The sequence below is a fragment of the Astyanax mexicanus genome, chromosome 1 (assembly GCF_023375975.1).
Source record: "Astyanax mexicanus isolate ESR-SI-001 chromosome 1, AstMex3_surface, whole genome shotgun sequence".
Lineage (NCBI taxonomy): Eukaryota > Metazoa > Chordata > Actinopteri > Characiformes > Acestrorhamphidae > Astyanax > Astyanax mexicanus.
Window position 1 is genome coordinate 77,259,918 of NC_064408.1, and position 23,352 is coordinate 77,283,269.

Here is a 23,352-nt window from a genome sequence, read left to right on the forward strand (position 1 = left end):
TTCACCATAGTTGTGCTAAAAACAGATGAAAAGAGTCCAATAGTGGCAGCATAAAAAACCCAGAAAATTGTAATCAGTAGTGCACTAACCACTGAGCCGTCAGTGAAAATTAATGTCAACATCAACTTCCAGATTCAAATTATGTAAAAAAAATAAAAATAATGGGAAAAAAATTGAGAATTTTAATGTAAAAGAACTTTGATGTAATGTTTCATTATGTAACTTTACCTGTTTTTTTCCTGAATATAAATATTTACATGTATTTTCAACTTGTGCATATTTGCTTATTATATGACAGTCTTTTCACACACACGTGTAGAGAACCCAAATTGATTACCCGTATATCTTTTTAAACATATATACAGATAAAGCATGAGTTCAAATATAAAAAGTGTAAATGTTCAGGTAATGTATTAAAATGTACATAGGTTTTACAAAAATCTAAAATGCATTAACTTTGTATTGACTTGTTTACACTTGTAAACATGTTGTAAACATAGTGAGCAATGCTATCACTGGAAATATCATTCCGCAAGATGTGCAGCGTTCATGTAACTTTTGCTCAAATGTTCAGCTTTGGTAACATTGCGCCCTCTAGCGCCCACAGTGGCAAAATAACATCCCAAAAACACACACGTTGGTAATACAGTATAAATGCTTTTACTATTATTGTCTCATCTAAAGTCAGTTAATAGAACTGTTTATTAATATCAAGGTATGAACAAATTGACCACTGAGGAATGTGTTATTATTTACATTTTATTAAAGCGTTGAATTTAAACATACACATGAAAGTTCCTAATTCTTACAGGCAAAACACATACTAAAAATATATATGTGCTAAATATTTTAAAGAATAAACACTATTCAAATTTATGCTTATTTAAATTGATTCAGTAAAAAAATATATTCTTTATAATTCAGGGGTTACAATGTCAATCCTACCATTCCTACCATTGCTTTGCTGATGACACCCAGCTATACCTGTCATTCTCACCTGAAGATAACTCAATCTCTGCACGGATATCGTCGTGTCTCTCTGACATATCCTCTTGGATGAAGGAGCATCACCTTCAATTAAATCTCTCAAAGACTGAACTTCTGGTCATACCAGCAAAACCATCTTTTCAACACAACCTCTCTATAAGCATCGACTCTCTCTCTCTCTCTCACCGACAAAGGTTGCTAGGAACCTGGGTGTTATGGTTGATGACCAGCTCTCCTTCACGCACCATGTGGCCTCGGTTGCTCGACCCTGCCGCTTCGCGCTTTATAACATCAGGAAAATTAGACAGTTTCTGACGCAACAGGCCACCCAACTCCTGGTACAAGCAGTCGTCATCTCACGCCTCGACTACTGCAATGCCCTGCTAACTGGCCTCCCGGCCTGCGTAGTAAAACCACTCCAAATGATCCAGAATGCAGCAGCACGTCTGGTCTTCAACCAACCAAAACGGGCACATGTCACCCCGCTGCTCATTGAGCTCCACTGGCTACCAGTTGATGCTCGCATCAAATTCAAAACTCTTACAATTGCCTACAAGGTGATGACAGAACAGGCTCCTTCCTACCTGCACTCACTCCTGAAGGCTTACGCTACCTCCCGGCCGCTGCGCTCCTCCAATGAACGTCGCCTCGCTTTGCCAAACATTCAAACAAAGCAATCCAGACTGTTCTCATACAGAGTTCCCCAATGGTGGAACAAACTACCTTCCACTACCAGATCAGGAGAATCTCTCGCTATCTTTAAGAGACTCCTGAAGACAGAGCTCTTCAAAGAGCACTTACCGGTACTCTCCTAACACCTCTAACAAACTAACTAATTCTAACCTCATCTCCTTCTTCCCCTCCTTCACTTCTCTATCCCTTTATTTCCCTTCGACCTCCTTTAAGCCCTATCTAAAAATGGGTTATCTAAATTCCTATTACTTTTGTACTTCATTATTGTAAGTCGCTTTGGACAAAAGCATCTGCCAAATGAAATGTAATGTAATGTAATGTATTTGGTCAATGTTGCCTTTCATTGGTATACAAACAAGATAAATGTGGCTTTATGAAAAATCTATTACTTTTGGGTATTTTTCAAGTGGTGATAGTTTTTACATCTTTTGGATTAGGTTATTATCAGTGAAAAACTGTTTAATTGCAAAAATAACTTTTTAATTTTTTATGTAAAATAAATTCAACAGTTAAAAACTTTAAAACTTTGGTTTTAGTGAAATATTTATTAATGTCTGTTTTTTATATAAAATAAATATCAACTCATCATTGGCACAGAAGCAGTATTGATTTAACAATATCACCAAAATCAATCTAAATAATTACGGTAAAAAATAAATTCAATAACATCCAGGATTATCTGCTATCCAAGTATAATTTAGTAAAAGACTAAAAAGACTAAAGTCACATTAATTGTTTTTTATTACCTTACTATATTTTTTAACACCCTAAGCTGCAATTATTTGAAATTAAGCTCTTAATTACATTGAAATACAAATGCATACAAAAAGCTTTGAAAAATATATACACTCATAAATACATCTACAGTGTTGAAGGGCTGTGTATGCACTGTACATGTAGATGTTTGTAGTGATAAAATATGCAGGATGATAATTTGCTTTCTCTACTTTTCCTCATTTGTGTTTACTGTCACTGTCATCCCCAGAAGACTTATAGATCATATGAGCGTTCCTCGTGATTCAGGAACCGGATCAGTCCTCCAGGAACGGGCAGCTTTTTGATCTTCTTCACTCTGTTAGAACCAAGAAGTTGGTGGATCTTCAGCCTGCAGAGCTGCATCAGTGGCCGTGGAGGTGCTGAAATGTGAATAAAATAAAGAAAAAGAAGATTAATAACTTATTAGACTCTGGGAAACTGAATGCCATAAAAGATTAAATAAATAACATATTTTTTTCTTTTCTCAATTTACTTCAGTTGTACTGATTTTAAATTGCATAGTAACTCTAAATTCTAATAAAGTTTTGGCAACTTTACATAAAGTTACCAAATTTAATATATTCAAAGTTGATGTAACTATTGGTTTCTGGCATCACCGCCACAAATTCACCATCAGTGTGTTTTCTTGTAAACAAGGGTTACCTTTCCTTGGGTATTTGGTTAATACTCACACACAGAATAATAGGAAATTATTATAATCCTTATAATGGGAAAGGTTGGACAAGACCCGAACAATGTCCAGTATATTTATTTAACTCACAGATAAAACACTTCCTTAGTGCTAAAATATTTGTGTTTTTATCTGTGAGTCAAATAAATATTCTTGACATTATACGGGTGCTGCCACTGCCATTTTTATCCAGCATTAAGTCTCACTTCACATTAAAGAAAATAGTAGCATACGTTTGTAGCATAAAACACTGTAGCCAGCCAGTCAACCATTCTATAAAATATAACTGAACAGCCAAGGAAAGGTACTGTATTCTGTGTGTGAATAAAGTCACAAGGAACATCAGCATTAGCAGTGTTTAATGCTTGCTCACTTGGTTAGAAACAAACATGGTAAGAATAGTGATCCTGATTAAGCTGTGATGTAATGTAAAGGCCTTAAACATAGACCAGTAGAGCTAGGCTTTGGGTATTTTGTACTTACTTGCTTTCTCTTTTATGTTTTCCCAATCGGGGTAGCTGTCCAAGTGTTCAGTCAGCCTGGCGCAGAGTTTAACATCACCCACATAATCCAGCAGCACATCTATAATGGGTCCTGCCCAGCGACTGTAGGTGTCAGTGGAGACCACTTCACAGAACTAGAGAGGAAAAATTATAGATCTTAGTTTTAAATGGTATTTATATCGTAACTGTGACATGAACCATCAGTTATTTTACACATGAGTTAAATTTCTGCATTTTAGGGATGCACTGTATTTTGTGGGAAGACTACTTAGTGGAAGTTCAATTAAAGCTGATTGTTGCATCACATTCTAAGCTTGTACTTGTGAAATTGTAATTTAAAGGACCACTCAGGATTATATTTTCAGTAGTAAATTCCAGTATTTTATTGATAATTAGATAATAGGTGCAGTGTTGTCTCTGTCTCGACCTACTGCTCGTTCCCAAACACACATTACCCACAACCAAGTTTGCCAAGTTTAAAAACACAAAAGCAACAAAAGAGCAGCCATGTAAGATAGAAAGTAAACCTTAGCTCAATGATAATCAATCACCAAAAACGGAATAAAACAGGAGTAAATATCGGCTGTGAATGAGAAGACTTCAAGCTCAGAAAGACTACAAAACAGACACCGAGCTGCTACTTTTCTCCTAAATGGGTAATGTTACTTAGTTTACTTGGTAATTTATCATAACCAATAGGTTAGCTTTCTTGGGAAAAAAACATTTTATTTAATTTATATGAAATTATTATTATAATTAATTTTATATTATTAACTGGTCTGTGTAAAGTTGGAGTAACAAAGCAGAGGATACCTGGGATAGCTAATGCTAGCTAGTTAGGTTAACTAGGTTAGCTAAAGTCATCTGGATTATGCTGGCTAATACAATCATGCTATGCTAACAGGAACTACAGTCAGTCACAACAGAGAAGCAGACATATAATATCTAATTATTACCTCAGCGGTGAAGAGTATACCGAATATTTATGTCAGAAACTGAATGTTACACTCTGACTCATTTTGTCTATAAATGTGAATATATGTCCTGTGATTTTCTACATTAAAAACAGTCAACTTTATTCATGGTTATTCCAAGCAGCTAGCTGGTTTTAGCTATACATCTGTTCTTTTCCAGTCTTTACTGACTTCGCTTGACTTCAGTTAAGGCAGGTCAAAACTGAGATGTAGATCAGGCTGCAGATTTAAGTTATCTGATAAATTAAGCAGTATATTACTGGAATCTGTAAAGTAGTAACTCCAACTTTTTTTTTTTTTAGGTATAACTGACTTGGCTTAGGTTAACCAAGTTAGCGGTGCAACCCGAGTGAGTTTGGTGTCTGTGGGGGGGATTTGGTGGGGGAAACAACTCTCTCCGGTGTTTTGAAATTGGACTGCTCCCTGCTTCCCACTAATTGCTCCTATAATATTTAGCTTTTAAACAAAATTGCCAACATTTTTGTTAAGGTTTCAAAATTGTCACAGGTTCTGGCTTCCCATGAGGGTTCTTTCATGGGTTCTTTTAGCACAAAGGCTGCTATAACTTTCTGTAAGTTCTGCACCGTTTAAGGTGTAATGAAACATTACTGCATTTTAAGGACACACTGTAGGTTGTGGGAAGAATAATCAGTTGACAGATTTGATTAATCAGTAGAATTTATAATGATGATGATGAATGATGTATCACATTTCAGGCTGAAAGATTGGATCCCATGTGTGAGACTGTACTTGTGTAATGTGGATAGGTCCTACAGCTCTGAAAAAATAAGCGACCACTTCAGTTTCTGAATCAGTTTCTCTGATTTTGCTATTTATAGATATAAGTTTAAGTAAAATGAACATTGTTGTTTTATTCTATAAACTACGGAAAACATTTCTCCCAAATTCCAAATAAAAATAGTGTCATTTAGAGCATTTATTTGCAGAAAATGGGAAATGGCTGAAATACCAAAAAATATGCAGAGCTTTCAGAACTCAAATCATGGAAAGAAAATGTTAATATTTATAAAGTTTTAAGAGTTGTCCTCCACCAGTCTTACACATTTAACTTTATGCCACTCTTGGTACAAATATTTGAGCAGTTCAGCTTGGTTTGATGGCTTGTCATCATCCATCATCCATCTTTTTAAGTGGTCTCTTATTTTTTCCAGAGCTGTATGTACTGTGTATAGACCTTCAGATCTACAACTATATTAATTAACTGTCTTTGTGGTCAGCGTTCAATGGTTTGGACTGCCTTTCTCTCAATATTAAGAATGGCCCATCTGTTACTGCTTTTCAATCAAAAATTAATTGCATTTTATTTCAATCGTCATCAGTAGGCTTCTTTTCTATTGTGATGTTTTTATTTTGGTCCATACTAACACACACACTCACACACACATACAGACCCCACCTACCTGCACACAGGTTTTCTGTGATGTATCATCTCGTTCAGAGCGCCGAGTCTTCAGAGGTGGATGAGGGTTGCTGCCATACACACAGTTGAAACATGACAGAGCGTCGCAGCCGTTGTCCATTAAGTACTTGAGCATGGTAAGGTACTTCATGCAGAACATTATGCTGGCTGGGAAGGTAGTAGGGTGTGTGAGGACATAGGCATTTACGTTTGCGCCGTGCTCTATAAGTAACCTCACGGTGCTCATGCAGCCCTGCCTCAAGGCCACCAGCAGGGCGCTGAAGGTGTCCAGGTTAGGGTTGGCGCCGGCCTCCAGCAGCATGGTGGTTGCATCAATGTTGTTATTAATGACGGCAAAGTACAAAGCGGTGCTGCGGCGGTCTTCGTACAGCATACTGCGTTCCTCAGAGAGCATGGCATTGACATCAAAGCCTGTCTCAATCAGCAACTCCAAAACATCGTCTCTGTTGCGTTCTGCAGCCAGATGTAGCGGGCTAATGCCAGTGCGTCTCACTCGGGCCTTACTGGTGGCTGGAATCAGCAAAGACACGATCCTGAAAGAAGCCATATAGTATTCCGTCAAATATGTGCTTTATAATGTCATTGCTAGAATACTGGGTTAGAATTTTACATGATATGAAATGATGGTTTAGTAAGGAGGCTTGCTAAGCAAATACAGTGAAAGATTAAAAAATATGGCTTAAACAAAAGACACCTCATGCTATCAGAGGATAAGGATGATTATTTTACTTTTTTTATTTGCATGGTTAAAGAAGACCATGACCATTTTGTACAGAAAGCATTATAACAATGGAGTGACACTCTAGTGAACACTAGGGAAAAAAACAACAAAAACACACCTGGTTAAGGCAATATTTTTAGACTGTATATTATATTGTGATTTTACAGTATAGCATTGACTAGGGGCATCCAACTCTGCTCCTGGTGAACAGACCTCGTCTTGTTTAACAAGGCCTTAAGGAGTTTCTGAACATCAGCATGACCAATACCCTGTGTACACCTGGTCAATTAATGTGATCTGGCTGTATGTTTAGGGTCATTGTCTTGCTGGAAGGTTTCCCAGTCTCAAGTCTTTTGCAGCTTCCAACACGTTTTCTTTTAAGGATTGCCCTGTATTTAGTTCTATCTATCTTCCCATCACTCTGAACAGCATGATGCTGCCACCACCATGTTTCACAGTGGGGATGGTGTGTTCAGGGTTATGAGCAGTGTTATTTTCTGCCACCTATAGAGCTTTGTATTTAGAAAAAGTTTAATTTGACCGCCGCACCTTCTTCTACATGTTTGCTGTGTCTCCTACATGGCTTGTGGCAACTTGCAAATAGAACGTCTTATATCTTTTTTTAACAATTGTTTTCCTCCTGCCAATCTTTTATAAAGGACATATTTGTGGTGTACATGACTTATGGTAGTTGTCCTGTTTACAGATTCTCCCGCCTGAGCTGGGGATTTCTGCAGCTTCTCCAGAGTGACCATGAACCTCTTGGCTGTTCTCTGACCAGTGCTCTCCTTGCTCTTGATCTGTCAGTTTGGGTGGATGACCAATTCTTGGTAGGTTTGCAGGTGTAGAATACTTTTTCTATTTTTGGATGATGGATTGTACAGTGCTCTTTGGGATGCTCAGATCTTAGGATATGTTTTTATAACCTAACCCTGCTTTAAACTTCTCCACAACTTTATCTCTGACCTGTCTGGTAAGTTCCTTGGTCTTCATGATGCTGTTTGTTCACTAGTGTTCTCTAACAAACCACTGAGGCCTTCACAGAACAGCTGTATTTATACTGAGACTAAATCACAAACAGCTGGACTCTGTTAACATATTCAGTGACTTCTGAAGACAATTGATTGCACTAGATATTATGTAGAGGTTTCAGAGTAAAGGGGGCTAAATACTTTTGCACGTCACACTTGATTACATTTTTGTTTGATTAAACTTTTTAAAACATTGTATAATTTTCTTCCTACTTCACAATTGTGTGCTATATTCTGTTGGTTTATTACTTTAAATCCCAATAATGTACAATAACCTTTATGGGTGTAAGGTGACAAAATATGAAAAAGTTCAAGGGGTATGAATACTTTTGCAAGCCACTGTATACTGTTTCATATCTATGATTCACAATCTGGTTTTGGGAGAAGATTGGAGGTCTAAAGATTTACTAACTAACTACACACTAAAGGATAATCTGGGACGATCATATTTTAAGATTACCCTGACATCATCAGACTTTTATCTTTATTATTTAATTAATTCAGCCCAGTTATTATAGTTGTAGTGGGGGTCAGAAATTGGTCAGATCGAATTGCTATGTGGCATTGCCATAGTGGCAATATTTTCTGGCATTTTGGTTGTACTAGAAGGAGTTGTGATGGAGATATTTACACTGAAATAACATGTGGCTCAAATGTGTTTCATACCACCTCCTATAGTGTTTCCAGAGATTATATTTGTATGTTTGTAGACACGTGAAGAGACCAGGTGTAAACAAGGTTTAGGTGTGCTAGAACTAAACTCACCAGGAGCATGTCTGGATGCACCTAGCATAGAGATTACATACTGTAAGCTTTGGGTTAAGGTTACATGTGCCATTGTTAATTGAGCACCATATTGCATTAATATAACTGTAAACCAGCTGCTGAGACTTACTTAACCGCCTTGTCACTTTTGCGGGTACACCCGTAAGTGAGGAGGTCATTGCTGAAAACCGATGCAAGATCATGAGATCCACTGAATCATGTTTTTGGGCAGCATTTGTATATTGTGACTGTCACACAATAACTTTGTATCCCCAAAACAGTGAAAGGAAGAGGAAAACATTTTCCTTACTTAAGTGAAAGTCAAAAAAGTGTAGAAATTAAATTGCATTCCAAGTCATTTTAAAGTATTTCTATTAACTAATTAATTAATTGTTAGTTTCTACAACAGTGTACCACTGGCAGATTCAAAATAATAAAAACAACATTTTTCATGACAGTGACAATATATTTGTTTTGTGTGTTTGTTGTTGGACTATTAGCCACATTTTCAGTTAAGAATAATAAAAGTAACAGAAAGAAAAGTAACAGATAGAAAATACAGATTAGATTAATACTTATTCTTTATAACTACTCAGAAAAATAGGCAGAAAAATGTCCTCAGTACAACAGCAATAAACAAAAGCAAAGATGAACCTGAACTGAATGCAGTTTTAAAATATTATTATTTATCTTGTCAGGGATCATTAACCACTCCATAAGTGCTTTCATGTAAAAAGAAAGTGCATGACAATCATATTACCAAGAACACTCCTTTTTTATTGTAATCCCATTTTTCCCCTTCTTTTGCTAGGCCACTCAGCTGGACTTCACCTATTACTAGTAATACTCCCAGTGTCAGGAGGGTGAAGACTAGGGCTGGGTAATGTTTTAAAATGTTCGCCGGTACTGATACAATACTTTGAATTCGGTGCTGATTCCTAAACAGTACTTTTTTAGACCCCTTTTTCTAAACCGTAACCAAAAAATACAAAAAATTATAATTTTTCTTATACAATGTATTATGAAACAGCAGACATGAGTAATCTCATTCTCATACTGGCAACACTGGAGACTCCATCTTTTTTAATCTTGTTGTAAAAAACAGTGAGCATGTTTGTGGTACTTTATCAAGAACAAAAATCATTGCTTGTGCTTAAACTAAAATTTAAGCACATTTTTCCTACATATATTGCTTTATGTGTTTCAGTTTTAAGAGTTATTATTTTTTTTAATATCAGCATTACATTAACAAAAGTAAATTATATTTGTATTAGTGATCTCAATTACTTAAAAAAGAATTATAATCATGATTCTTTTTTATGCTGGTATTTTTGAGAGGGGGCAGTAATAATAGTGTAGTGTGGTTTAATTAAGGGATACTAGAGATACTTTATTATAGAGAGAGAGAGAGTGGAGAGACAGCGCGAGTTAGGGAGAGACCACGGGCAAGTGCCTAAGAATTTAGACCAGCAGCAGTGCACAGTGTATGGCGTGTTTATATGCGTTTCAAGTATCTATAAATTTCACACCTAATTTCGATCTGTGTCTTTTTAGTATCGAATTTCGATACCCAACCCTAGTGAAGACTAGGACATGCCTCCTTCGATACATGTAATGTCAGCCATCTCCCGCTACTTCTTAAATATAAATGCTCATTCACAACTATATGTTTGGCATTTTTATAAGCCTAGAGTTAAACTACACAGCTGTTTGAAAGGAGATCCAATAAAAGGAAAATAAAGCCTAGACTAGGCTTAATCCATGTCTGGGAAACTGACTCTGTGTGCTGCATGTATGATTGAATCAACTGGGACAATCCCAACAATATCTGAGAACCAGTTTCAAAACTTTTGCTTTCAATAGATACTATAATAATAAAAAACTAATAATAAACTACAATCCCCTGATGTTTATTAGGGAATCAAAAGTAGTTCTTACACTGTATTCTATACACTGATTTACATTGATTCAATCATTCCCTATTTTCAAGAGTGCATGTGTAAAATCTTATTGTATATACATGCATATTTAAATATCATAAGCTGAGGACCACTGATGCATCATATAATAGACAATGTGCATTTACACTGAAAGCATCTGAGAGTCCGACCATTACAGATCATGATTCCAGAGCAATAGACATACCTGTCATTTCCACGCTGAGCAGCAATATGTATTGGCAGTAGTCCAGTTTTACCAGGCTTGTTGGCATCTGCATTCTGAGACAGAAGAAACTGCACAATGTCAACGTGACCATTCTTACAGGCTTCATACAGTGCTGTGGCTCCATCTGCTGCCTGGCTGTTGATATCTGCCCCTGATATTAGAAAGAAGAACAGACTTTTAATAGTGTCTCTTTCTATGATGGAGATGTATCTGCTGCACCAGTGTAATTCAGACCAGTGGAAGATTTATTACCGTGTTTCAACAGGAACCGAAGTGCATCTACTTTCCCGCTTTGGGCTGCCACAAAGATAGGTGTGATGCCATAATTGTTGGGTATGCTGATTTTGGCGCCTGCCTTCACGAGCATGTCACAGATCTCCACATTGTTCCTGCACACAGCTTCATGGAGAGGAGTCCATCCTTGACTGGAAGTCTTGTTTACACAGGCTCCGTGATTCAGCAGCATGGCAACGATTGCAGGATTCTCCTTTTCACAAGCTGGACAGGCCCCAAGCCAAGAAAATGGACAAAACAGTGAATCAAACAACTGTAGATGAAGAAGAGCTAAACTTAAAAAAACACAAAAAGGTACAGGAAATCATGTATAATACCATACATTTTTGCTTTAACTTTTTAATGCCAATATAAATATGAAAGCAGACTTATGCATCCCGTATGTTACGATTTTCTCAATTTCACCACTTTCATGCAAAACCTTTGTATCTCCATTTTGAGTTTTTTACATATTTTTATTCTGACAGTTGACCTTAAGATTATATCCAAATGCTATGATAAATGGACCAATAGAAATCCTTCCTTCTCCTGTAAAATTATAATCTCCCACAGGAAAGAAAAATCAGAAAGGATAATTTGGCTGTAGTTTCTTCTGTGGCCAACAATGAGATCAGATACAAAAATAGGGTGGTGGTAGACTTGCAGTTGGGGTATTGGTGGCTCGGTGGTTGGAGCAAGGTTGTGGTGGGCACCCAGAATCTCCCCAAATCTCACATGTATCTAAAACCACATTCTCAGTTTTTAACCCTTTAACCACAGAAGTATCATATGTCTCAGTAAGAATCCCAACTTTGTCTGCTGGGACATCAAAAATCAACATTTGAGCAAAAATTAAAATAAGTTTCCTATGGGATTGGATTGACGGTAATAATATTAGGCAAGCTGATAAACAGCAATTTTAACAAAAATGAGTTCAGGCTCATCTTGTAAAGCCCAGTCTGGTACCTTTATATAGGGGTGACTCCTTGTCTTTGTTTGCAAGATCTGGATCCGCACCTTTATCCAGAAGACACTGCACACAGTCTGCTTTCTCAGAGGACACAGCCAGATAAAGGGCAGTCGACTCGCTCAGAGTGCGCTTGTTAATCATCCCAGGTTGTACTTAACAATAGCAGCACAGAGAAAATGTAAAAAAATGAGCTGTCATTTATTAAAGGACTCACCAAGAAAGCAAATGGACAGACTATTTCATCCTACCTCTCAGTAACGCTTTAACACACTGATCTTGGCCATAGTACGCTGCTTCGTGAAGTGGAATCCATCCATATTGGTTTGGTATAAGAATGTTGCAGCCTGGCTTCTTTATGATTTGTCGTAACTGTCCCACATCTCCATTCCGAATAGCCTTCACTATTGGATCCTCTTCTCTACCAGAAGGTTTAACAGCTTATCATAAAGCATTCAACAGCCCAAGTGATATGAGCTCAAAATACATGGGTTTGTAGAAAAGTCTGAAATGTTCAGTATGGCATCATAAAACAGATACAAATACTCACACTTCAGCTTCAGGCTTGACTTCTACCAGCGTTCCATCATATCTGCGATATGCCACCATTGGCTTTCCATTACCACTGGTGAAATGACTAACTATAACAGGAGATTGTTCATTACTTGTGTCCCTATAAAGAAAAAAGTATAGGATTTATTAAAATGTGGATCTGAGGGTTTCAGAATAGCAATAATAAGTATCATTTATGTATTAACACAAAAGCAATTCTGCACTGTTTCTGGAATGGTTGTAATGTGTAAAAAGGCCTGTCACGATAACTGCATTATTGATTTATTGTACAACATGTGGACATAACTTCAAAAGTTTATGCTGACCTCAATATAGCCCATGTGTGTTTACTTAGCAAGGAGAGCATGTTTAAAAACAGTAACTTTATTTAATTTCTGTTTTATTTATTTTATTTATCTTTTTTTTACATTCCAATACTTGAAAATTTCTAATGTGTATTCTGTTCTATATACATAATCTGAATAGTCTTAATTCCTTATTCTAAATTAAAAGTTAATTCTTTAAAAGTAATGTGACATTATTGTTGCATTATTTTATCATTACTGTATATTAAAAATAGTCCTAAAATCATAAAATTGTTTATCTCAATAACATTTTTGGACAATATACTGTGCTGCTGTAACTGCAGCATATGTCACATACATACAGTTATGCATTCATCCATCCATTCATTCCTTCATCCATTCATTTGTTGTTCATAGTTAATCAAATTCTGATTAACTAAAACCAAATGCATTTAAATAAACTGACACATATTGTAAGATGTGTTTTTTTTGTTTCAAAATGACCAGTACACAAATTGTAAACTTTTGCAAAACTAAGAAAAAAATAAAATAAATAAATAAATAAAGTTGACACCAGCATTCATAGTTTGTAACTCAAGACACATTTGCCACTGTCACTTGCGAGTTCTAGAACGTTCTATAAAGGTTATTTAATCTACATTTAGTCTTGGCACTTTAAAATGTTATTACTGCTATATTTTATGAGCACATTCAGTCCCTATTTTTAATGTTGGCAATTTGATAAACTCTCCACTCCCCAACCTTAAGGTTACATTAAATATCATGTAACCTGAAACACCTTGTTTTTAAACACTGATAACCTCATCAATGCTCTATTGTCATTCTTACATTCTTTCCATTGTATATTGCGTATGCATACCCATATAAAATACATACCTGTTTGAATGTTATGACTGCTAACAAGCTCCTGAACCAAAATACAATAGAATTTATTCAGCAGATTGACAGTAATCCACTGGATTTTAAAGGGCTTGTTGTTGAGGTTTAGTTAAATTATGCTTTAAGCACAACAGAATTCCAGCCAAGTAGATCAGGGACAATACTGAAGGTCGTGCTTCTATTTTTTTCCTTGATGGCATGTGAAATTTGGGAATTGGTCCAACATGACCTCATGGTAATGATTATTTTGCACTGGTTGTTAGGGGTCTGTTACCCAGGATGTATTGGGACAGGTGCTGTGCACATGGCAGGTGTCGGGTAAGTGATACTTCTAAGTGATACTTTGCCAGCTAGTATTTAGTATATAAATGAGGACAGCATTAGATAAACAATTGGTGAAAGTACTAAATAAACTAGAAAGATGAAATAAACGGAGAGTGCACACTCACCCTGGCTTACATTTTTGTGTAAAAAAAAACAAAACCAAAAAGTTACCAATATCGGGTCGGGTAATGGGGTAATAATTTATATTGTAATAAAAAAAAAAGATTTGGACTAAATAATATTATCTGCCTTTTTGTGCAGTCACTAATAAACAGACATGAATAAAATACTAGAGTGGATATCATAATGCAGGCAGGTAGCAGAGTGAAAGGCAGAACTGTGGCAGCACGATATTCTTATGAGATCAGTTTGATCTTTTGATGTGCGGATAATGTTTGGAATTGTTTGTAACATTTTTTGTAATTGTAATGAGCAACAATGCAGCACATAAAAATGTATTGGAATAAATGTATGAAAAAATATATAGTGTAAGTAAAATACAGTGTTGGGAAGTAACGGATTACATGTAACGGCGTTACGTAATCAGATTACAAATTATAAGTAACTGTAATCCGTTACAGTTACTGCTTCAGTAAGTGGTAATCAGATTACAGTTACTCTGCTAAAATAAATGGATTACATTGCGGTACTTTCCTATTTTTGGTCTTCCAATCCAACACTGACAAAACGCAAACACATTCACATAAATCACGACATCAGAATATTCTATGATTCACAACCTCCTGCTCAGAATGTTTTCACTGCAGAAGCGCCCTCTAGCGGGCCCGTCGGCGGGCCCGTTCTGACTATGTAAAGTAGAATGCTTAAAAGCGTCAAATATTCTAAAAACACCGACAAACTAACCGACTCATATTCTTTAGTACTACTTTAACTACCTGCATGCAAAATTACAACCATCTACATGAAACCAGTCGCCAGAAATCTCCAACTGAAAATAGCCTGTTTTTTCACATTGTTTACATGGGGAACACGCCTCCCCAACAAAATAGCCTTATAAAATAATATTAGTGTATAAAATAACATCATATTCCATTATAGAAAATTCACTTACTATCACAGCATCCACAGTACAGCACTGACCCGCAGATATAATATCCATAAAGTCCTTTATTCGCCTGCTTACTTCTCCTCACAAACATGCGTTTATTTTCAGCGCAGCCGCAACGTAATATTCTCAGGCTCCTAGCGACCACGCAATGTAATATTTTCACGTAAAGTTGTACGTGAATACAAAGCTAAGGATGTCCTCTTCTAGATTCTGTGGTTTTCATTGGTCCACAAACCACTTTTGAACCAATAACGTGAGCTGGATCAATCCAATCCAATCAAATGAGGTCATAGCCTTTCTCCAGGGTCACAAAAGTGATTGACACCTATTTCAACCAATAGTCCACCCTTAGATGAAAACACTGGTACGTACTTTGCCCTGATTGGTCTCCTAATGGCTGGGGGCGGGGCATTCCTAAGCGCTGTCATCAAAATCCCTCTGCTGAACAAAGGTGCTCCCACAGCGCGGATACGTGTGATTTTGTGTCATTTCATCAAAAAAATGTTAATATTACTCTGAAGTAGACTTACATTCATTTATTTTATCACAAACAAACAAAAAATATTACAAACTCTGGTTGTATAGAGACAGATTTACTTGTGTATCTTTGTATTAGATTAAAGGCACTCTGGAGAGGTTTTGAACACTTTGGAGACGCCTGGTGGACACCTAATATAATGCAGTGTAACTCTTCAATGCTTTGTTCTATAAATTACAAATTTTGTAATTTGTTTGTCAAGATCCTGCTGAATCAGGAAATGTAGAGAATGATTCACTATTTATCACCAACATCCATACACACATTGTAAACTTTAAATATAACTGGCGCTTTTTTTTTTTTTTTACATTTTCTTCTGCATTTGATGTTTTCAAATGGAACCTAAATAATGGAAATGAAAGTGTTGAAGTGAATTATTGTTTACTGTTTATGATTACACTGCATTTGACATTTAATAATAAAACATTAAAATTATATTTTGTTTGCATTTGTGAGTTCTTACAAAAAGGAACAGATTGTAATCACATTAAATCCTATTGAACCGAATCGAATTGTATCGTGACATAATATGAGGTATCAAACATTTTCGCATAGCTGGCTAAAATAATCGTATTGTAACGTATCGTAATGAATCTTGTGATTTACACCCCTAGATAATCCTGGCAAAAAATCCACCTGCAGAAAGTGGCAAACCTGCAAAGAGATATCTTACAGTTGTTGTTACATTGTTTGTTTTTAATGATTTTATCATCAATTTATAGAAGTGTTTCATAAAATTGTTTGATGAAATGGTTTCATAAGTATTTTTATAGGGTGATTGAAAAGGCTGTTTTATTTGTTTATCTATTTGTTAATTGGAAAAAAAATAAAACAATAATATGCAATATGTGGTTGCTACATTCATTCAGGCTTAAAAAAAACAACAATACTGTAAGTAATCCAAAGTAATCAGATTACGTTACTCACTTGAAGTAATGTAACTGATTACGTTACAAATTACATTTTGAGTGATGTAATCAGTAATCTGTAAGGGATTACATTTTAAAAGTAACCTTCCCAACACTGGTAAAATATAAGTAAAAGTGGAAGTAGGAGAAAAAACTCCAGTAGATAGAAGACAGCAGTGAAGTAGCTCTACGTCCTTTCTGTCCGTCTCTGCTAAAACTATATAACAGTTATAAAAAGTTTACAGTGTTATAGTCATTATTTGACTGAAGATTAATCTGGGGTGAGACCACAATCCAGTGACTTTAAATGATTTATTTTTTGTTAATTTAATTAAAAATATTCCAAAATTAATTTTATAAACAGTAGAGCAGCATTTCTAATACAATCGTATCTTTGTCCTAAAAATGTGGGCACTGTATGCATGTGGTTGTGCTGTGTAGCTTAAATTTAATAAAAACAATATATATATATATATATATATATATATATATATATATATATATATATATATATATATATATATATATATATATATATGTATATATTACAATTGACTTATAAGACATATGGAGTGTCTCTGTTTGTCATGCTTGTTAAAATCTGTTGCATGTGTTTTATGCACCTGGGCGGGTTGGCAGGGCATGGCTCTGGAGTAGGTTGTACCGGCTGCGGTTGAGCAGCTGGACGAGATGGCGGTGCTGGACGGGTAATTGGGGGAGCTGTTCTGCTACTCGTGGGCACTGAAGTCTTTGTGGTTTCAGTCTTGGAGGTGAGGTTTGGTGAATCTTCAAGGCTGCGTTCGATTGCTAACTGCAAGAGCTCCTCATCAGACAGGTTACTGTAGAGACTGTAGTCATCAAATCCCAGGCTGGAGTCTGAGGACCCCGGCAAAGACACTCTGGCAGCCGCCATAATAGTTTTCTGCCCCCAAAACAAAACCAGTTCAATAAATGTAATTAGTTATCTACAGCTCTGGAAAAAAATAAGAGACCACTTTAAAATAATGAGTTTCTTTGATTCAAATTAAAAACCTCTGGAATACAATTAAGAGGAAGATGGATGATCACAAGCCATTAAACCAAACTGAACTGTTATCCAAAAGCAGTGTGTAAGACTGGTGGAGGAGAACATGCCATGATGCATGAAAACTGTGATTAAAAGCCAGGCTTGTTCCACCAAATATTGATTCCTGAACTCCTAAAACATTATAAATATGAACTTGTTTTCTTTGCATTATTTGAGGTTTAAAAGCTCTGCATCTTTTTTGTTATTTTAGCATTGTTATTTCTCATTTCATAAAATGTTTTCTGTAATTTATATGATAAACAACAATGTTCATTTTGCTCAATCATATACCTATAAATAGCATAATCAGAGAAACTGATTCAGAAACTGAAGTTCAGAACTGAATTAATTTTTTTCCTATGTATGTAGAGGTGCAAATAGCCTGCTGAAAAATTACATTAACTGTTAATATTTTGCTTCTTGAGGCCTTTATTTGGCTTCAAAAAATGCCATAAAAACTCAGAGAGCCTCACTTCTTATATTGTCATAAATCTGCAGTTTGTATTACTCTATACATTTTTTCATGTAATGTGAAAATAGCATGGTTCTTTGTATTTTGTCAAAGTTTTACGATAAATGGCTCAATAGAAATGCTCCAAAATTATTTTTACAATGACTTCCATTTAAAAGAGATTTTCCTAAAATATGCCTAAAATTACCGTTTTGAAGACACAATTTTTTTGTGCAACAGAGACAATGTAAATTTCGTAGCTGTTCTGCACTGGTAGTGCCATGCCAAAATAATGAGATTTTATTCAGTTTTGATTTTATGCATAGCATGGATTTATCAATTACATCTACAATAGGCAAAAGAGTCACATAATGAAAGCTACCAGCACAATATTCACTGTTTACTGGTAATCTTACTGCAGTTTTAAAAATCAGCTACATATATTGTATCTTGTCAGTTAATCTGTAGTTAACATGCTAACTGCTTGGAGTGAAATGCTACATGCTTATATTGCGACTACATGAATTAACAGGCTACGATGACCACAACAGAGCTCGTCAATTAACAGCATCGACCCTCCACAGCAGGGGTGTCCAAACTTTTTTTGTTGGGGGCCAGAAGGAGAATTATATTTGAAGTCATGGGCCACAGACTCTATAATTAAAACAAATAATGAAATATACCACTTTAAATTATAAATTTTCCTGATTACTTTAATTTACACATCATTTTACTTGACTTACTATCTTTATCTTTGACAGTGTTGTGTAAACTAAGATTGTTCAAATTGATGTTTCATTTCATGATGTCTCTTAAAATTGAACTCCTTAATTACGGCAATTTTTAGACTCTTTGGCCCGTTTTTCTGCGCTACAACTTCACCCTCTCCGCTTTTAGACTCTTTGGTCTGTTTTTCTGCGCTACAACTGCACACTCTCTCCGCTTTTTGGCTCTTTGGCACTTTTTTCTGCGCTAAAACTGAGCACTCTCTCCGCTTTTAGACTCTTTGGCCCGTTTTTCTGCGCTAAAACTGAGCACCCTCTCCGCTTTTAGACTCGTTTGCCCTAGATCTTTTTTGGATTTTTTTTTTTTTTTTAACAAAAAACTTAATAGCTTCCATCATACAGAGATTTACATTTAGGTAAGGCCCAGTTTTTAATGTTAAAATAATTTAGTAACTGGTAGACAAATATAGGAGAAATATATTTGAAGTCACAGGCCACAGACTCTATAATAAAACAAATAATGAAATATACCACTTTAAATAATACATTTTCCTGATTACTTTAATTTACACATCATTTTACTTGACTTACTATCTTTATCTTTAACAGTGTTGTGTAAACTAAGATTTTTCAAATGGATGTTTCATTTCATGATGTCTCTTAATATTAAACTCCTTAATTACGGCAACTTTTATACTCTTTGGCCCGTTTTTCAGCGCTAAAACTGCACACTCTCTTTTTTGGAAATGTTTTTTTTTTTTTTATAAAAAACTTAATAGCTTCCATCATACAGAGATTTACATTTAGGTAAGGCCCAGTTTTTAATGTTAAAATAATTTTGTAACTGGTAGACAAAAAGTTAAATTCGATGTTTGCTCAACATGTTAAGAACCAACCCACATTAAGTACCCTATGATATAAAAGCATACAGCAAAATACATTGCAGAAAATTATTCATACCAGTTCACAAACCATGTTGCAACTCTATGGAAGTCATTGGGTCATTGATTTTAAAATATGAGGTATTGAGTTCGACCCACCTGTCCAGCTGGAAGAGGACCGAGGTCAGTTCAGCACGTGCTTGTCTAACCTTTTAATATATAAATAGAATTCGGCACTAAGCAACTCTATGGACTCTATCTTATTACCCTCCCAACCCACAGCCCCATCCCACCCACTCTTAGTTTTGTGTTTTCTATGTCTGTCATTTTTTTTAATTATCATGTAAATCAAAACCACAAGTACATGAGAAAGAAATTACAGAATTTTAAAGCAACCAAATTAGCCAAGACCAGTCAGAAGACTGTTAAGTGTGAAGCAAAAGAATGCTTACTTTAATATATTAGTTGCACATGCAAGATGTGTCTCGTAATGCACTTCAAGAATATAAATCAACATATGTCACTACTGGAACCGTGACAAAAATTCATGATAGCGTTTATTTAAGTTAATTATAATGACTTATAATTATTTTAAAGTCAATGAAATTTGGAAAGCTTACAATACAGCACAAAACACAAAAATGACACTTACCTGCTTTTAGAGTTTTCTGTATTTCAGTAAGAAGATTCCACAAGTTTCTCCACTTGCTTTAGCTGAGCATGCTGCAGCCAAAAGAGGCCCCTATCTCTATGTCCTCCCTGACTGTTTATACCAGGCCACATGTCTAGAGAGTGCACATGATCCGGGCAGTGCATTCGCCAACCTCTTAGCTCGGGTTGCTCTTGAGAGATAGCTGGCCTAGAATTTGAAGAGTGGTCTCAAAGACCGGCAACACTGCGACACAACAGACGGAAATCCCATGGCAGACCAACAGGAGCACAAGAATGTCAAACCTAAAGTGATTGTTTAGCCTCTTTCATTGTGTCAAGTTACAGAAGAGACAAGACAAGCAAGACGTGAAATAGTGTGAATACCAGCTCCTTATTTATAGACAGAGGGTCAGGCTACTGCTGGGGAATAAGGTTATCAGCAAGGTTATGAACTTCTCTTCTTTGTTTACAGTTCTAACCCCTGAGTTCATCTGCTCTAATTCAGGGGGTCAACTTAGGTCAATAAGAATCAAAGCTTTTGTAAACAAGAGGCTGTTTTTCAATTGCTTTATTTTAGGAATAAAAAAATAATAAAAAAATAATAATAATAATAATTGCTTAACATTATCAAAAAAAAAAAAAAAAAAACAAAGCCAGGCATGGGAGAAATAATAGGCAAAAACATGGCCCAGAGCAGGGTGTAAATTCCGTTAGTCCATTAGGTGGCATCAGATAGATCCTGTTCAGTCCAAAAGGAATTAAAGGGCTCCAAGTCGTGAAGTAGAGACATTGACAGCCCTGGAAATATCACAGTCGCAAACTCCATAAAGACAGTGCGAATTCTTAACCCTTTCAGACCCAGCGTCCATTACAATGGATATCATGTATTTTCTTATTTTTTCAAATGTTTTGTTGCACATAACACTAATTGAGAGCTGTTTTCAATTAGAGTAGAATATAAACAAGCCAAAAAAAAACTTTATAAGCCAATGAAACAATATCTAAGCTCGCCCACTGCACTGGAAAAAAAAACGTAGAATACTTTTTTTATATTTTTACCATGTTTATTTTAGTGTTTAGGGATGGCTTGTAAACAAAAAGGTCAATATCAAATCTAAAATAAAAATGTTAAGTACAGGCCTCTAATGCAATTGACATAAAAACAGTTACTTATTTTAGTTAATTGGATTCAGTGTTAATATAGATTTTATATCATAATATTAGAGTCTTCCTTTTTGTACATTGCAGACAGAAAACAGCATTGCTATTACTATTAATATCATTTTCAACACTGGCACATAATTCAGGTCTGAAAGGGTTAAACAAGCCAGTATTAGTACACTGTGCCTTTGACCCTAAAATCTTTAAAAAGGTGACTTAAGATTTCCATTCTTTTGACTTTTTATTATATTTCTAAGACTTCAGACTACACAGAAATCATATTTTACCAGCTTAATCACTTAATATTTTCACATGCATGCAATGCATGCACAAAGAGAGAGGACGTTTTTAGGAAAAATTGGCATTAGATGGTTGACCTACAATTTAAAAGACATGGATTTTGATTATCTAAAATTATTTTACAGTGACAGGATGCACAGCTTAAGCTTTACCTCAGCTAAATATAGAGGCAATATTCTAAATATATTAGGTAAAATAATATTATTTTCTGCTGTACATAGAGTAAGTGTCTACTGTCCCCTGAAAATAAAACTGTATGATAGTTTTGATGTCACTGATGTCAAAGATTACTTTCTTAAAGAGGCGCTATGTCAAGATGGCAGGGTGAAAATTCCTAGACACATTTATATAGATTGATATGTTAATGAAAAGAGCTAAATTCATATCTAAAATGTCATCTCCTCTCATCTCATTGTCAACCACTTTATATGTGAAGGGTCGGGGGGGGGGGGGGTGTTGGCTGGAGCCTATCCCAGCAGGCATTGGGCGGAAGGCAGGATACACCCTGGACAGGCCGCCAATCCATCGCAGGGTAGACAGACACAGACAGACACACAGACACATCTAAGGGGCAATTTCAATCAAGGTCCAATTAGTCTGAACCGTCTTTGGACTGTGGGAGGAAACCGGAGAACCCGCAGGAAACTCACACAGACACGGGGAGAGCGTGCAAACTCCACACAGAAAGACCCGGGTTGCCCCAGCCGGGAATCAAACCCAGGCCGTCTTGCTGTGAGGCGGAAGTGCTACCCACTGCGCCACCGTGCCGCCCCATATCTAAAATGTGTACATAAAAAAAACCTATACTGATATTTAAAAAAATGTTATTTAACCACTTAAAAGTACTCAACTTATTCAGGCAGAACTGCGGACACCCAACTCACACATCAAATAAAAAGGCTAACATTCATCTACAAAAAAAAATGTTTTTTTACACAGTATTTGTATTGTAAATTTAAACAACTAAGCTGCAGACACAAAAAGCATATTGTGTTAACATCAGTTCAAATGGTTTTGTGCAGAAAATTGTAAAAATAATATTAAAAGTATTAATAATATTATTATTATTATTATTATTATTATTATTATTATTATTATTAGTAGTAGTAGTAGTAGTAGCAGTAGTATTAGTAGTAGTCATTATCATAGCATTGGTGGTAGCATTAGTAGTAGTTGTAGTTTTATAATCTTCATGATGGAGAACCTGTTGTGTGTATTTCTTTAAACAAGCTTTTATTGTAAATTATCCCATATACACAAAATATCCTTCTTTAGAGTTTTTACAAAATAATTACTTATAAAGCAATGACACATAATGACCTAGCATTATATGAACAGCACAGTGGGGGACGGTTCTTACCCAAGTGTCTGAATTAAATTATGACCTGGATAAGTATAGCACATATCCCACACACAGTACAAAAAATAAAACCATGTGGACCCCGAGAGATCAACTGATCCGCATTTGCACTGACTTGTTTGTTAAATGATACAGTTGTATCAATGATAATTTGACTTTTTGATATATATTAAGCTATAAAATGCTTCACGTG

The 23,352-nt window shown here is 35.7% G+C and overlaps 1 protein-coding gene across 2 annotated transcripts; it reads right to left on the reverse strand.

The window, feature by feature from the left end:
- Positions 1-1,840: 1,840 nt before the first annotated feature.
- On the reverse strand, positions 1,841-20,533 carry asb2a.1 (ankyrin repeat and SOCS box containing 2a, tandem duplicate 1). 2 transcript variants are annotated; one of them, XM_022663451.2, is made up of 11 exons: positions 20,340-20,533; positions 17,188-17,486; positions 12,519-12,641; positions 12,220-12,389; positions 11,968-12,123; positions 10,981-11,226; positions 10,708-10,879; positions 8,693-8,743; positions 6,026-6,578; positions 3,611-3,764; positions 1,841-2,816 (listed from the first exon to the last, which is right to left on the reverse strand). In XM_022663451.2, the coding sequence occupies exons 2-11, from the start codon at positions 17,475-17,477 to the stop codon at positions 2,671-2,673; spliced, it is 2,061 nt and encodes a 686-aa protein (XP_022519172.2). In that variant the 5' UTR covers positions 17,478-17,486; positions 20,340-20,533; the 3' UTR covers positions 1,841-2,670. The 2 variants fall into 2 exon arrangements, with proteins under 2 accessions (XP_022519172.2, XP_007258266.3); XM_007258204.4 differs by lacking the exon at positions 8,693-8,743 and having other exon boundaries at positions 1,842-2,816; positions 20,340-20,532.
- Between the last annotated feature and the right edge of the window lie 2,819 nt (positions 20,534-23,352).

Coding starts and splice junctions, on each gene's coding strand:
- asb2a.1 (XM_022663451.2), bottom strand. CDS start 17,477: ATGGCGGCTGCCAGAGTGTCTTTGCCGGGGTCCTCAGACTCCAGCCTG. Junction 12,124..12,219: donor TGTTAAAGCGTTACTGAGAG/GTAGGATGAAAT, acceptor GCTATTGTTAAG/TACAACCTGGGATGATTAAC. Junction 6,579..8,692: donor AAAAGTGACAAGGCGGTTAA/GTAAGTCTCAGC, acceptor GGCTTCTTTCAG/GATCGTGTCTTTGCTGATTC.